Here is a 13,827-nt window from a genome sequence, read left to right on the forward strand (position 1 = left end):
GAAAGCCATAGAAAGGAGAGTTGGGAGCTTGTAAAAATAACAGTCTTTTTACATTTAACCTAGACTTAACCCAGAATGCCCTGCCAGGCTTCATTTTTAGATGGTTTTAGAGTTGTAGGGAACTTAAAATTTATGATTTTGCTATTGAGAAATCTTAGAAGAGAAAGGACATAGACTGGTCTTATAGTGACATGGAACTCTACTGGGGAGATTGTAGCCACATCTAGGCTTAGTTCCAGAGCACTGTGATTGATTAATGATGTCTGCCTTGGTTGCAGAAATATAAGTGGTACATGTGCTACTTATTTGTTGTCCTTAATTTAGAAAAAGCCTGAATAGGTACAGACGGAAGCAGTGATGCTGTCATGACACCATTAGAGTACACAGAATACAATACCTCTGAAGAAAGGAGATAATCAAGAGTGCCATCCTTCATGTTATTCAATGCTTCATCACTTGGAACAAAGACAGTGTATGGTCCACCAACCCCATCTTCATTTAAGGCATGTCCCACACTGGTTTTCTGCGTTTAAGAAATGAAAATTTGTATCTGTAACCTATCTCAGATAGATACATGAATTCCCCAGAAAGTATTTATAATTGATACCCCCTGCTAATTTTATTGTACCAAGGACTAGACATAAAAAACTTTCTATGAGTTCATGAAAAGTACATACCTCTAACAAAGATCTGAACTTGCTGTATCTTGGTTGTAGCATGGTCATTATGGTTTGCTAAAAAGAGACATTTTGCTTAAAGTTCAGTACAAAAAAGGGAGGTGGTTTAGGAAACAGCTGCTTTAACATGAAAAGACTGATGACAGGATTTCATGGAAGTGTGGACATCTATGGGCTTCCCCAGTGGCTCAGAATCATCTGAATCTGCCTGCAATGCAGGAGACCTGGGTTTGATCCCTGGGTCAGGAAGATCTCCTAGAGAAGGTAATGGCAATCCAGTCTAGTATTCTTGCCTGGAGAATTGCATGGACAGAGGAGCTTGGTGGACCACAGTCCATGAGGTAAAAGAGTTGGACACGACTGAGTGACTAACACTTTCACTTTTCTGATGGAAAGCTAAGGGTAAATAAAGAGGAAAGTGGACATCTATAAAAGGATCTGGCTAACCACAACACATTATACATGTGCTTCCTGTGTTTATTTCAACAGTAGTTCAGATCTGCATGTTCTGAAAGTCTTTGCATGCTAAGTCACTTCAGTCATGTCTGACTCTTTGCAGCGCTGTGGACTGTAGCCCGCCAGGCTCCTCTGTCCATGGGATTCTCCAGGCAAGAATACTGGAGTGGGTTGCCATGCCCTCCTCCAGGGGACCTTCCCAACTCAGGGATCAAACCTGCATCTCTTATGTCTCCTGCATTTGGCAGGCGGGTTCTTTGCCACTAGAGTCACCTGGGAAGCCCCAAGATAGTCTTTGGCCATCATCAAATAGATTAGAGGGAATGAATTTTATCACAGGGAAGATATGCCTTCCTCCATAATGCACAAGGGATAAATTTATGTGACAATTGGTCTGAGTTATCAGGTGTGTCTATGAAAAAGATCACAAAATCAACCTCTTTCCTACACCTGCTGCTGCTAAGTCACTTCAGGCGATGCCTTTCTCTTTCTCCACAGAGGTGTCAGAATTCTACTAAAAACAGAAATACAAGCGCATGGTGCTGGCTTGCATTTCTTCATGAACATGACTCTCTGAGGAACAAGGGAAGATGGATTTGACTTGACATTACTTTTACCTGAAGTTCTCACCTCAGTATTGCTCTCAAATGTGGGCACCACCTTGTCCATAGCTCTGTCGAGGATGTGCAAGAGCCCGTTGGAAGCAAGTATGTTCCCTTGTATAATTTTTACCGTCTTTTTGCCTCCATAGAGTTTAAGCTTTAGCTGATTGTCCTAAAACACCAAGGAAAAATAAAACTAAATTAATGTGTGTCCTTGAAAATCGAGCACTGGATTAGAAGAAGTCTTAAATCCTTGGGTTCTGTCATTTATTGGCTGTATGATCTTGGATAAGTTCCCTAACCTAAAACGTGGATGATGGTTTCTGCCCCATTGACTTCACAGGTCTTTCCTTGAGCTCAAATGAGATAACATATGAAATCACTTCTGACTATCAATGATTGCTAAATGGGAATAAGGGATTACTGTATAGTCTCCCCTCAAAAGACAGCAAGCTACAAAGGGACCCCAAACTCTTCAATTTATTGTAAACTCATTACTTACCTACTTTAGTGTTTTGGACACAATAGCACACAATAGCACACAAGAAGCACACAATAAAAAATATGTGCTGAATGAATAGGTAAATGAATGAATACATGTCCTTGTGAGAAAGGAAACCACATCTTCATCCATACATCCACTCATCTATCCATCCATCCATCCACCCACCCATCCACCCATCCTTATACACACGATACAACATACTGGTTAAGGGTTCAGGCTTTGGGGGGCTTCCCTGGGGATCCAGTGGTTAAGAATCAGCCGTCTAATGCAAAGGGTGCAAGTTCGATCTCTGGTTGGGGAACTAAGATCCCATACGTTGCAGGGCAACTAAACCTGCACATCACAATGACGGAAACTCTGTGTGTCGTGACAAAGATACCACACACTGCAACAAAAACCCAGGGCAGCCAAAAAAAAAAAAAAGTTACAATGATTCACGTTTTGGGATCAGGCAGACCTGAGTTTGAATCCTGCCTTTGGCCCTTACTGTGTGACCTTTCAGTTTTCCCACTGGAAAAACATTCACGGGATTGTTGTGAGCCTTAAATATCACAAATAGAGATTTACCCCAGTATCTTGCATGTACTAAGTGCTCACTGATCTATCAACTATTGATATTTGGTGAAATGCAACCAGATAGGTCATAACCACCCCGCAACCCCATTCCCCGCCACCAACTCTCTGTTGATTGACCATGTGCCCTTCAGCTCAGTAAAGTCACAAAAAATTATTTTAAAAACAAACAAAACAGAATTAATGGCATTAGGAGAGATGGAATGTTGAGTTGGAGAGGGTGGATACTTGGCTACCTAAAACAAACAATCCATTTCCTTTTCTAAGATGAGTGCTGATCTGGCTTTGTGCTGATGCTTCTAGGAAATGGGTTTACTGTCAATTTTCTCCTTCCTGCTGGCAGTTGAATGATGGTTGCCTTGAAAACTAATTCAGACCAGGGCAAAATCACTTTACAATCCCATTTCTGTTAACAGTGCATCCCCCGCACCTAACCCTTTCCAGTGTGGGCTCTTCGTTTTTGTCCTTGGTAGGGAAATACTGTGACAAATGAGGAACAAGGCAAGAAGTTCTTCATAACCTTTCATGACCCCTGGACACCAAGAGAGTGCCCGCTGTGGCCATCGACTCAGTGGACGTTTTGGTTCGGAGAGTGAAAATCAGAGAGCCCCTTACCTTATCTTCACTGAAGATCTCTCCCGACTTCCCTGTCAAAGTATAGAAGGTGTCTGTGTTGTTCATTTGCTCAGTGCTCATCTGCCCAGCAATTATATGGAGTTTCACAAAGTACTGAGCAGCTTTGTTATCCAGCAAAAATTCATTTACCTGAGAAAAGAAAGCCGATTCCTTCCATCTCTATGGTGGTTTGGAGGAGAAAAATGAGGTCTGGGACTCAGGTTATGACTTGTTCAGCATCAAGAACATCAAAGTGAGTGTACAACTTGAGTCTGGGCTCTTTCAGGTACAGACGACTTTCCCAGAGTTAAACTCCCCTGGGCCAGGTCATAAAGGGGGCAGAAATTTGGAGAGTGGGAGGTGATACATGGTACGCTCTCAAACTCTGGGGCATGCTCTAGCAGGGAACCAGTGGGGAGCACTGGGGCCAGAAGGACCAAGGTGGGTGGCAAGAGTCAAGGAATCAGTCATCTTGAGCCCAGGAATCAGTTGGGAATGAAATATGAAGTTGTGTAAAAAAACAGGTAGAGTGGACAAATAGAGATTTTGAATAGAAAAATTAAGAATTTTTAAATCCACTGGACCAAATGGACATTTTGTCAATATTATATAATCAACAATCGCTCAACAGAGACCTTTCTTAATCCTGTGTAAATTCAATCTCTATATTAAACAGGCGATCACATGCAAAGTGTCTAGCCCAGGCACCTTCAACATCCACTAGCTCTCCTACCCCACAGGGGAGATGTGAGTGCATCTTCAGAGATTAATGACATATTCATCTTGGGCAGATGAATGGCGGTGGCATATTAGGAGGAGAGAGTCTGAAACTCTCTGGGTGTTGATTTAATTCAGCACACATTACAATCACAAAATATCTTGGATTCAGGTAAACCAATTCCATATAATCAGTATGTTCACTATCTACATCAAACCGTATCTAACTATGGCACTGATACTATCACAATGGGACACCTCCACCGGGTACTATGGGTTTCATTCCCACTGGTGGGCATTATCTGAGATAGCGGCTGCTCCCATTGAAGACTACACTTCTCTTCTAGTTTCCTCTATCCTTGTTGCCATTTATGGTGATTTTAAAGAAACAAATACCTAGCTGGTACGTGAGTTTAATTCTTCCTGTGGTGAGTGAGCAGTTTTGCATAAGGCAAATCTTATTTAGCATGTGACAGCAGCTGAGAACCCTTAGGGATTACCCTTGAGGGGTAATGATTGGAAGAGGGCACTGGGGGGTCTTGTAGGGAGCTGCAAATGGTCTTGCTAGATACATGGACATACACATTGTGACGATTCATTGAGCTGTGCACTCCTACTCGGTATACAATCCCTAAAGGTGTCATATTTTACAAAAAGTTTACAAAAGAAATTGCCATCCTTGTCATCAGTAGATTTAATTTTAATGGAGGTTTCCCACTTTAGATAAAGAGGATACTGTCTACTAAGGTTTTTTTTTTTTGCCTTAGCTCCTATTTATAAAATAAAGTTATTTTAAATACTTACATTAAATCCTTTTAATCCCTTGTCTGTCGGCAACAGCACAGTAAATGGTCCCAGGTTACTCAGTGGCCAGGCATAGGCTTTGTCTTAGGAGTTGAAATACACAAAGAAAGAAAACAGCAAATGGGTCAGTGGCACTTGAGGAGTAAAATCAGGCAATGGCCCTTGTGGTCCACTTAGACCTTCTGACTCCTGAGTTTCTCTGTTCTAACTGGTATTATGCAGGCCCTAGAGGAAGTGAGATACTAAGAATGTGAAATGTTCCTTACAACTGTGTGATTTTCCCTGCAACCACAGTCTTGGCTCAAAGATACCCTGGGATGAGAAGCTCTGTGAGGGTCATGTGACAAAAATCATTGGCCACCTTCTGCCCCTATGCCTGACTTTTCAAGCTGTCACCATCTTAGTGAGTAAAGATGTAGCTCTTGTTTCATCCAGGAGATGGAAGAGCTCAGAAGAGCCTCATGCTTGGTTTAACGCTTTGCGGCTGCCATTGTGACATGCTCAATACTTTTTGAACAAAGAACCCTTGTCTTTTCATTTGCACTGGGCTCTACCAGTTTCATAGCTGGTCCTGTTTCCATGCTCCTGGGGAGCTGGGACAGCAGGCTGGGCTCTGTGCTCTCACACAGGAGGCCACGTGTCCTAGCACCTTGTAGACCAGGTGAAGGGTGACTGGGCTTTGTCCAGAGAAATGCCTGAGGGTCTATACAGCCTGCAAAGGACACTGCCCCCTTTGTCTGCTCTCACTGATACTCTAAAAGCACAGAGAGGAAGGAGAGAGATCCCAGAGGCCCACCAGTGATGCCAGGCTGCCCATGGGGTGTCTTGCAAACAGCAAGCTGTTTGTGTAGGATACATGTTATCTGCCTTGAGAACACAGCACCGATCCATGCAGAACACTTTCTTCCCTGTCTGTGCTCTTTCTGGGAAATCGTGCATGCTGACTGGTCAGTTCTAGAGATTGATATGTTAAAGATTTTTTTGATTGCTCAAGCCCATTTTCTGTTGATCAGCAAAATTTGTGTCTTGTTGAAAATCTTGTCTAATGCTGTAATCGGCTCTATTTCATTCTTATGAGAGGGAGGGGTAATGACCTCTTGGGGGCCTTTGGACATGCAGGAGGGTGTTTTTGGCTGTCACCTTGTCCAGGGGCTGGTGGAAAATGCATCACTCTAGATTGTTAGTGGTTAGGGGTGGGAAAGGATGCTAAACACCCAGCGATGAGTGAGACGGTCGGTCACGTGCCATCAAGACTATGCCCCACATTCAAACAGCACCTCCACTAAAGAGCATGAATACCGCCTGCCAGTATTACCTGTCAACATTGTTTCCCATCTGGAGGACCCATAAGGTCAAGGGAAAGAGGATGGTATCCATCCTGACGTTTGTAGCTGCCTATCTCACTGCTGTTGTGGACCTATTACTCAGTGGTGACCCAGGACCTTTGCCTCAGCTGCTGCACTACTGGATCTCTTGGCACTAACTCCAGTCTCCTTGGGACATCTGTCCGTTCATTTCCTTCCACTTGCCCTTCCTAGAAAGGGCTGATCCTGCTAGATAAGAGGCTTGCCTATCCTGCACACGCCTTTCTGAGTGATTGTGTGCCTCAGATGTCCTTGCCCACCAGAAGGCTGCCTTTTCTGTGGAAATGTGCACCCATGCCTGCATACCCAGGAGCGAGATGAAAGAGGTCAGCCTTCCTTGCCATTTTCCTCTGGGTTCGGTGTTTAATTCTCTGAGTCGCTCCATGATGTTTCCGTAACAGGTTGAGCCATCGCCTATGTAACCTTTCCGACAAGTGCATCTACAGAGAGCGTGAAAACATATTTTCAGGGTCCCAAAGTCATTGGATGTTGAGATCATACAGTTCAAACCTCTCACTGTGCAGAAGGGGAAGATGATGCTCAGAGCGGGATAGAGACAAGGCCAGAAGAGTGGGATGAACACAGGTGAGCCTTCCTAATGTTCTGGTTAACATAGAGCAGCCCACAAGAAATGGATATTTAATAAATTATGTGTGTATATGTAAACATTGCTTCCCTGGTGGCTCAGATGGTAAAGAATCTGCCTGCAATGCAGGAGACTTGGGTTTGATCTCTGGGTTGGGGAGATCCCCTGGAGAAGGGAATGACAACCCCCTCTAATAGTCTTGCCTGGAGAATTCCATGGACAGAGGAGCCTGGCCGGCTACACTAGATTTCTTTGTATACTCTTTGTTTTCAATATTTTTTCCAAGCATGAGCAAGAGCAAACTCAGGGAGATAGTGGGGACCAGAGAGGCCTGGCATGCTGCAGTCCCAGGGGGTTGCAAAGAGTCGGACATGACTTAGCAACTGAATAACAACATGACCAAAAGCCCAAGTATATCAGAACCATTAGGACTTGCTATAAATGTAGGGTCTCGGTCCCTACTGCATAAGCACAGAATCAGAATAAGCTGAAGCTGGCCTCAAGTAAAGAGTCAGAGCTGCGGAGCTGCTTGAAAGCTTCTTCCCCTCCTCTTCCTTTCTGAGATCTCTGCTCAACCATCCCTTCCTAGGGGAGCCTTCCTTGATTTTCCATCCCCCGCCCCCACTTGGTACATCATATCCCCCTCACTGTGCCATGTAGCTCATGGCACCAGGAGGCTCTTTTCTGCAGCACCAGTTCCAGTTGTAATTTTATCCTCAGCTGAGTGGTTATTTGATTAAGATCTACTTCCCCTTCTGATTTGAGAAAAAAGTGAGGACAAGGGCAATGTGTATATTCATTCATTCTCATAAACCCAAGATCCAGTGCAAGCCTTGGTCCATAGTAGGTATTTAATGAATAGTTGTAAAATAAACAGAAATACATAAAAAAGGAAAGTCACAGAATTTTATATAATAGTTTAGGTTTGCAAAAGAGAAATGGAATTAAAGATGTACTAGCAGTGGTGTCCTGGTAGATGTTAAACACCCAAATCTCCATGGGAAAAAATAGCTCTGATTTGCAGCCTTTGACAATTTCCATGGTTCACACTCCCACTTTCACCAATCTCAAACTACCGTGACACTAACCAGCCAGCAAGTTCCTGAGAATTTAATCATCGGCTCTTAGGACTCAATAAGCCCTAGCTTTAGCAAACCACTGCTCCCTAGCAAGGACTGGCTGGCAGCTGGCTGAAATTGGCAAGGTGCTTAGAAAGGTGACATTCACCAGGATCTTGGCGATAAGTGAGAAACAGGAGATGGGGAAGAACAATTCAGAGAGGAGAGATGCAAGGGTGCTGTGAGCAAGCATACCACAGGTATGACTCATGTGTAGAACAATTTCAAAGAACAATTAGACCCTTGCTAATCCAGTTATGTTTCTAAATCAGTCCCATGGCACAAAGATATATATCTTCAATGTTTGCTGAAAAAATGTTTCTGAACAAATCCCTTGCTTGGATTGCTGCAATGACTCCCTAATTGGTCTTTCTGACCTGAGTTTTCCTCCCATTAAGTCAGTCTTCCACACAAGCCCTGGGTGGTCTGTCCTAAATGGCAATCCGGCATCTCTGTGCTTAATTCTCTCAGGGGCTCCTTTTGTCTACAGCAGGGGTCCCCAACCTCCAGAATCTAAATGCCTGATGATCTGAGGTGGAGTTGATGTCATAATAATAGAAATAAAGTGCACAATAAATGCAGTGTGCTTGAAGCATCCTGAAACCATCCCAGTGCATGGAAAAGTTGTCTTCCATGAAACTGGTCCCTGGTGCCAGACAGGTTGGAGACTTCTGATCTATGGGATATAGTTATGGGATAAGTGCTTAGCAGGCATGCAAGACTTCAAAGAGGGGAATCTTGCTTATGTCTCCTTCCTGCTGTTCATGCAAAATTCTAGCAACAATTTGCCTTTTTTTCTAGACTGTTCTGTTCTTCTCAGGTGGGTGTCCTGCCAAGACCATTCTCATAGCTCAGGTGTGACCTGCTCAGGGCAGCCTTACCTGACCTCCCAGCACTTTCCCCTCAGAAGCATCCTGTTGGTACCCCTACCATAACCATTCCTACCAGAATGGACTAGTCAGGTTGTTTCCCCCTCTGTTAGCTGGAAGCTCTCCTAGAATCTGGATCCCACCTTATTTCTTCTCCCTGTATTCCAGCACCTGGGACAGTGCCTCATTGTTGAACCAATTATTTTCGAAGTACCTACTGAAATCTAGAAACTGTGCTAAGGCGAGAAGGCTATAAAGACAATAACAACAGATATCCTGCTCTTTTAGCATCATATTGTTGTAAATGAGCCTGAAAAAAAATAATTGATGATGACATGATAAAGATTACTTAACATCTTTGAGCCCCAGTTTGCTCATCTGTGAAATGGGTTTACTAACAACATTAGGGCTATTGACAGAAGAGACAATGCATGGGTCATCTTCTATGACTAATGCAGCATGATTTGGAATATTCTGCATAGACTGATTGCCACATCAAGAAGGCATAGACCAAATAAATCCCTCTTCTGGGTGAACTAAATTACTGATGGCCCCATATTTTATCAATGTCACTCAGCCAGCCTTTAACCTAGGCTTCATCCCTGTTGAGGCTCCCTGGTGGCTAAAGAATCCACCTGCCATGCAGGAGATGTGGGCTCAATCCCTGGGTTGGGAAGATCCCCTGGAGAAGAAAATGGCAACCCACTCCAGTATTCTTGCCTGGGAAATCCCACAGACAGAGGAGCCTGGTAAGTTACTGTCCATGGGGTTGCAAAAGGGTCAGACATGACTCAATGACAAAAACAACTTCTCAGCTGAGGATAGTCTTCTTTTGAGGGGGGTAGTCAAGGAGATTTTTTAGGGACACACAGATCCCTAACATTGATGATTAGTTCCACTGACATTCTAGACACAAGTTTTAATGCAACTTCTATTATTCTGATGTTCCAGTTTCATTTTTCTATTTTATCTTCTCAAATGCAGAAGAAAGAAAATGTTTAAAGCGTTCTGCTCAAGTTTTCTCAGAAGATAGTACAAAATGTGTAAGCTGGCCAGTGCTGTGGTCACTGTCAGAACCTGGGTTTCAGCACAGGACGTGCTCTGCGAATGTGTGTGTGCCTGTGTGTACGTCTGGGAGGGGTTTGTGTGTGTGTGGTGTGTATGGAGTGCTTTCTGTGTGCCAGGTTCCTCTCAGAGATGGATGAATGCAACCTTATTTAATCCTCATCACAGCCCTGCTTGGAGGCTAAAGTTTTCCCCTTTTGTGACAGAAGAAACAAGTCAGAAAGGTTAAGGGAGTTGGCAGAGCTGGGTTTGAACCCAGGGGTTCTGATACCCACACTCTTTCTCTTTCCACAGAGTGTACAGATCCATTTACTTGCCCAGAAAGAACACAGTGACCATCAAACCTGGGAAAAATCCCCCCATTCAAGGCCCATCTATAAAAGGTATGTTAGAGGAAGCACAGAAGCTGTTGTATGTCTACCGTGGCTCTGAGCTCACTACAGCAGAATGGGCTCTTTGCAGATGGTGGTGACAATGAGAACCAAGAGTAGCCTCGAGATGCAAGCCTCTGCCTCGGAGACAAAAAGACTTGGGTTCTAGCCTTAGTTCACCCACTGATAAAACATAACACAGCTGAAGAGGAGTTTCCAGAACATTCTCTCATGAATCTTCACAACAACTGTATGAAGTAGACATCACCGCTCATTTTATAGATGGAGGAACTGAAGCCAGATAGACCACATCATGTTCCCAAGGTCATGAATCTGACAGATACCAATGTGGAGGCTTCAACCCAGGTCTTTAAACTCCAAGTACCATCTTCCCACCAGGTAAACTGCCCCTGTCTCAGGAATTTTCATGCAAATATTTTTTACTCAAGGTAAACCCCTTCTTTTGAGACCTGGAGTCCAGAAAACACCACTTTCATATGTTCACATTCCCCAGTTTTCACTTTCCCCTTTGTTTTGCACCACTGCCAAGCACTGTTTCATAGATGCCATGTGCATTAGAGGTCAAACTCCTGTCACTGCAATGGACATTCATTTTCCCAGTGGCAATGGCTTCATTCTCCCATGCTCTGACCACTTTACACCATGTTTTCAGATCAGGTCAATATTTCAGGGTCTCAAGATCACTATCAAGGAAATCATTATTGAACAATTCATTGATTATACAAAGACGTACTGAGCCTCTACTATGCTCCTTGCATTGTGCTATGTGGGGGTGGGGGTTTATGCAAGGCTGAATAAGGCACACTTCCTGCCCTTCAAGGACATTTTGGCGTTGACTGGCCACCACCTCCCCCTCTTGGAAACACCGTGGTGGAACTGAAAAGACTTACCTGGTTTGGCCTGGTGCAATGGTGGTGCAGTCTGCATGCGTGTGGCAGGGGTTGTTAGATTCACACACATCGGTCATACTGCATCCCACTCCAGGGACAAAGTTGCGGTAATGTTGCTTACACTCGCAGTAAGCCTTCAGCAGATGGGAAGAGAACAGAATGGTTTTCATTAGTCACTTAGGCTGACATTCTTAAATTCCTGTCTATCCTGGCATGCAAGCTGACTTGGGGTAGGTCTAAAGCATGGGCTGAAATTAAAATTCATCAGTGTATCTAAAATTGGAAATCATGTTTTCTCATCCATTTGGGAATTCATACACTTTGTAATTCACCTTTCAGTTTCCTGGTTTGCTAACCCTGGGCCTCCCTGGTGCCATATTTCCTGCTTTTAGATTTAGATGGTGGAGATCGACATTCAGATGTATTATTTCTCTAGAATAGTGGTTTTCAACTGGGAGTCTCAACCCAAGGGACCTTGGTAATGCTTGGAGACATTTTCGATTGTAACAATAGGAGAAGGGGCCAGTGTCATGAGAGGCCAGGGATGCCGCTAACCATCCTGCAATGTACAGGACACTCCTTACAACAAAGAGGTCTCAAGTTCAAAGTGTTAATCATGCCCAGGTTGAGGAATGACTTGTTCTGGAAAAATGCATGTGAACAATGTTTCTGTGTGAATGATGTTTCTAAGACTTGAAAATATGCCTGGGGGCTTTTTTTTTTAAGGAACAAGACATATTTTTAATCTCACTCCCAAGGTACGGGGCCTTGATTCACAGTGTAACATAACTTTTCCCACGAGGGATCTCATTTAGAAGATGGGAATTCAGCCCTTTGAATTTCTTGCCAACCCGCCTCAGAAATCAATAGCAGAAATGTTGTGAGATGTATTCTTCTTCTTAGAGATGAGATCCGGTGGATTCTTTGCAGGGCACTCTAGGAGCATCCCCAGGGCGTGCAGATGAGACTGCTGGGGACCTGTGGCTGGTTTTGGTCAGGCACTGAAGCCTTTCCTTTCCCTCAGGCAGCTGTAGTCTCCTGTATGGATGGATTTCCTCCACTGGACACTTCACGTGCAATTATGGCTGCAGTAAGTGAAGTGAAGTTGCTCAATCATGTCCGACTCTTTGCGACCCCATGGACTGTAGCCTGCCAGGCTCCTCTGTCCATGGGATTTTCCAGGCAAGAGTACTGGAGTGGGTTGCCATTTCCTTCTCCAGGGGATCTTTCTGACTCAGGGATCGAACCCAGGTCTCCCTCATTGCAGGCAGACGCTTTACCCTCTGAGCCACCAGGGAAGATCACATGGCTGCAGTAGGCACCCACTATTTGGCGGGTAAATGAGATATTGGGGAAAGGTCTCTCTTATCAGGATTCTGCAGCAAAGGTCTCCTGACCAGGCTGAATTTTACGTGGCAAGGTCATGATGTGATTTAGAGAAACACATATGGCTTACTGCAGGGCATCTTCATTTCTCCCTACAAATCTGTCCATGCTGCCTAACATTTTATCAGCATTTATCTTTTTTGGGGACAGTTTTTTGGTCCTCAGAGTCCTCTGTCACTTTGAAAAGACATTAGAGAGAATGGAGGATTGTGGGCGAAAGTCAATTACATATTCACTTAACAGTTAATGATGAATTTCTTAGTCGAATTTGAGTCATATGTCTGTGTTTTGTCAGTCATTAAACAGGACAGGGATAGAAGAGACAGAGAAGTTTTGACTAGAAAGCTGTGCAAAGGCAAGTTCAGAGGGTAGATTAGGGCTCACTGAGGTTGACCCCAAGCACGTGGGGGTCTGGCTGGGGAGGAAGCCCAATCTGAGCATGGAAAGGGAGAAGTGGGAGGGCACGGATGACAAATTACACCCCGGCACAGTTTGGCCTTCGGCGGGTGGTCCTCCTCCTGTTCGCATCAGCTCCAGACACCCTTAGCTCACCTGTCCAGGCCCGCTGTATCTGCACACCGTGGACTCTGTTGGGCAGTTTCCAAAGTTAACCTGGCAGGGGTCCACCGGGAGGCACACCTGGCCGTCCCCGCGGTAGCCTTGTTGACACGTGCACCTGTGCTGATTTGGTCCCAGGTAGGTGCACCGAGCATGAGGGTGGCAGATATTTTGTGAACACGGATTGATGGCTGGAGAAGAATGACCAAACAAGGTGGTTACCACATGCAGGGAGGGAGAGGGGAAATCAACTGTGAGGGAGGGAGAGGGGAAATCAACTGTGAGGGAGGGAGAGGGGAAATCAACCAGGTGAAAACTGAAAGGCGCTCAGTTGTGTCCGATTCTTTGCGACCACATGGACTGTGTAGCCTGCCAGGCTCCTCTGTCCATTAAATTCTCCAGGCAAGAATACAGGAGTGGGTAGCCGTTCCCTTCTCCAGGGTTTCTTCCCAACCCAGGGATCTAATCCAGGTCTCCTGCATTGTAGGTGGACTCTCTACCATCTGAGCCACCAGGGAAGCTGTACAGGCAACCTAACAGTTTCAAGAGAGAGTAAAAAACATTTCATCTTACCTTCTGGGGATCACCTCCACCTACCAAATAGATATATATATATATATGCCTTGCAGGAATGATGGAGAAGGAAATGG

General features: G+C 44.6%; 1 protein-coding gene across 2 annotated transcripts in view; it reads right to left on the reverse strand.

Moving 5' to 3' along the window:
* STAB2 (stabilin 2) overlaps window positions 1-13,827 on the reverse strand; it is a 168,742-nt gene that overhangs the window by 116,759 nt on the left and 38,156 nt on the right. For both annotated transcript variants that reach the window (XM_045165397.1, XM_045165396.1), the window contains exons 8-15: window positions 13,172-13,368; window positions 11,234-11,367; window positions 6,620-6,753; window positions 4,950-5,032; window positions 3,429-3,578; window positions 1,764-1,907; window positions 678-734; window positions 398-523 (exon numbers count right to left, since the gene is read on the reverse strand). In XM_045165397.1, coding sequence (XP_045021332.1) covers window positions 398-523; window positions 678-734; window positions 1,764-1,907; window positions 3,429-3,578; window positions 4,950-5,032; window positions 6,620-6,753; window positions 11,234-11,367; window positions 13,172-13,368 — 1,025 coding nt within the window. The remainder of the gene's footprint in view (window positions 1-397; window positions 524-677; window positions 735-1,763; window positions 1,908-3,428; window positions 3,579-4,949; window positions 5,033-6,619; window positions 6,754-11,233; window positions 11,368-13,171; window positions 13,369-13,827) is intronic.

This window comes from Bubalus bubalis, chromosome 4, assembly GCF_019923935.1.
Source record: "Bubalus bubalis isolate 160015118507 breed Murrah chromosome 4, NDDB_SH_1, whole genome shotgun sequence".
Classification (NCBI taxonomy): Eukaryota; Metazoa; Chordata; class Mammalia; order Artiodactyla; family Bovidae; genus Bubalus; species Bubalus bubalis.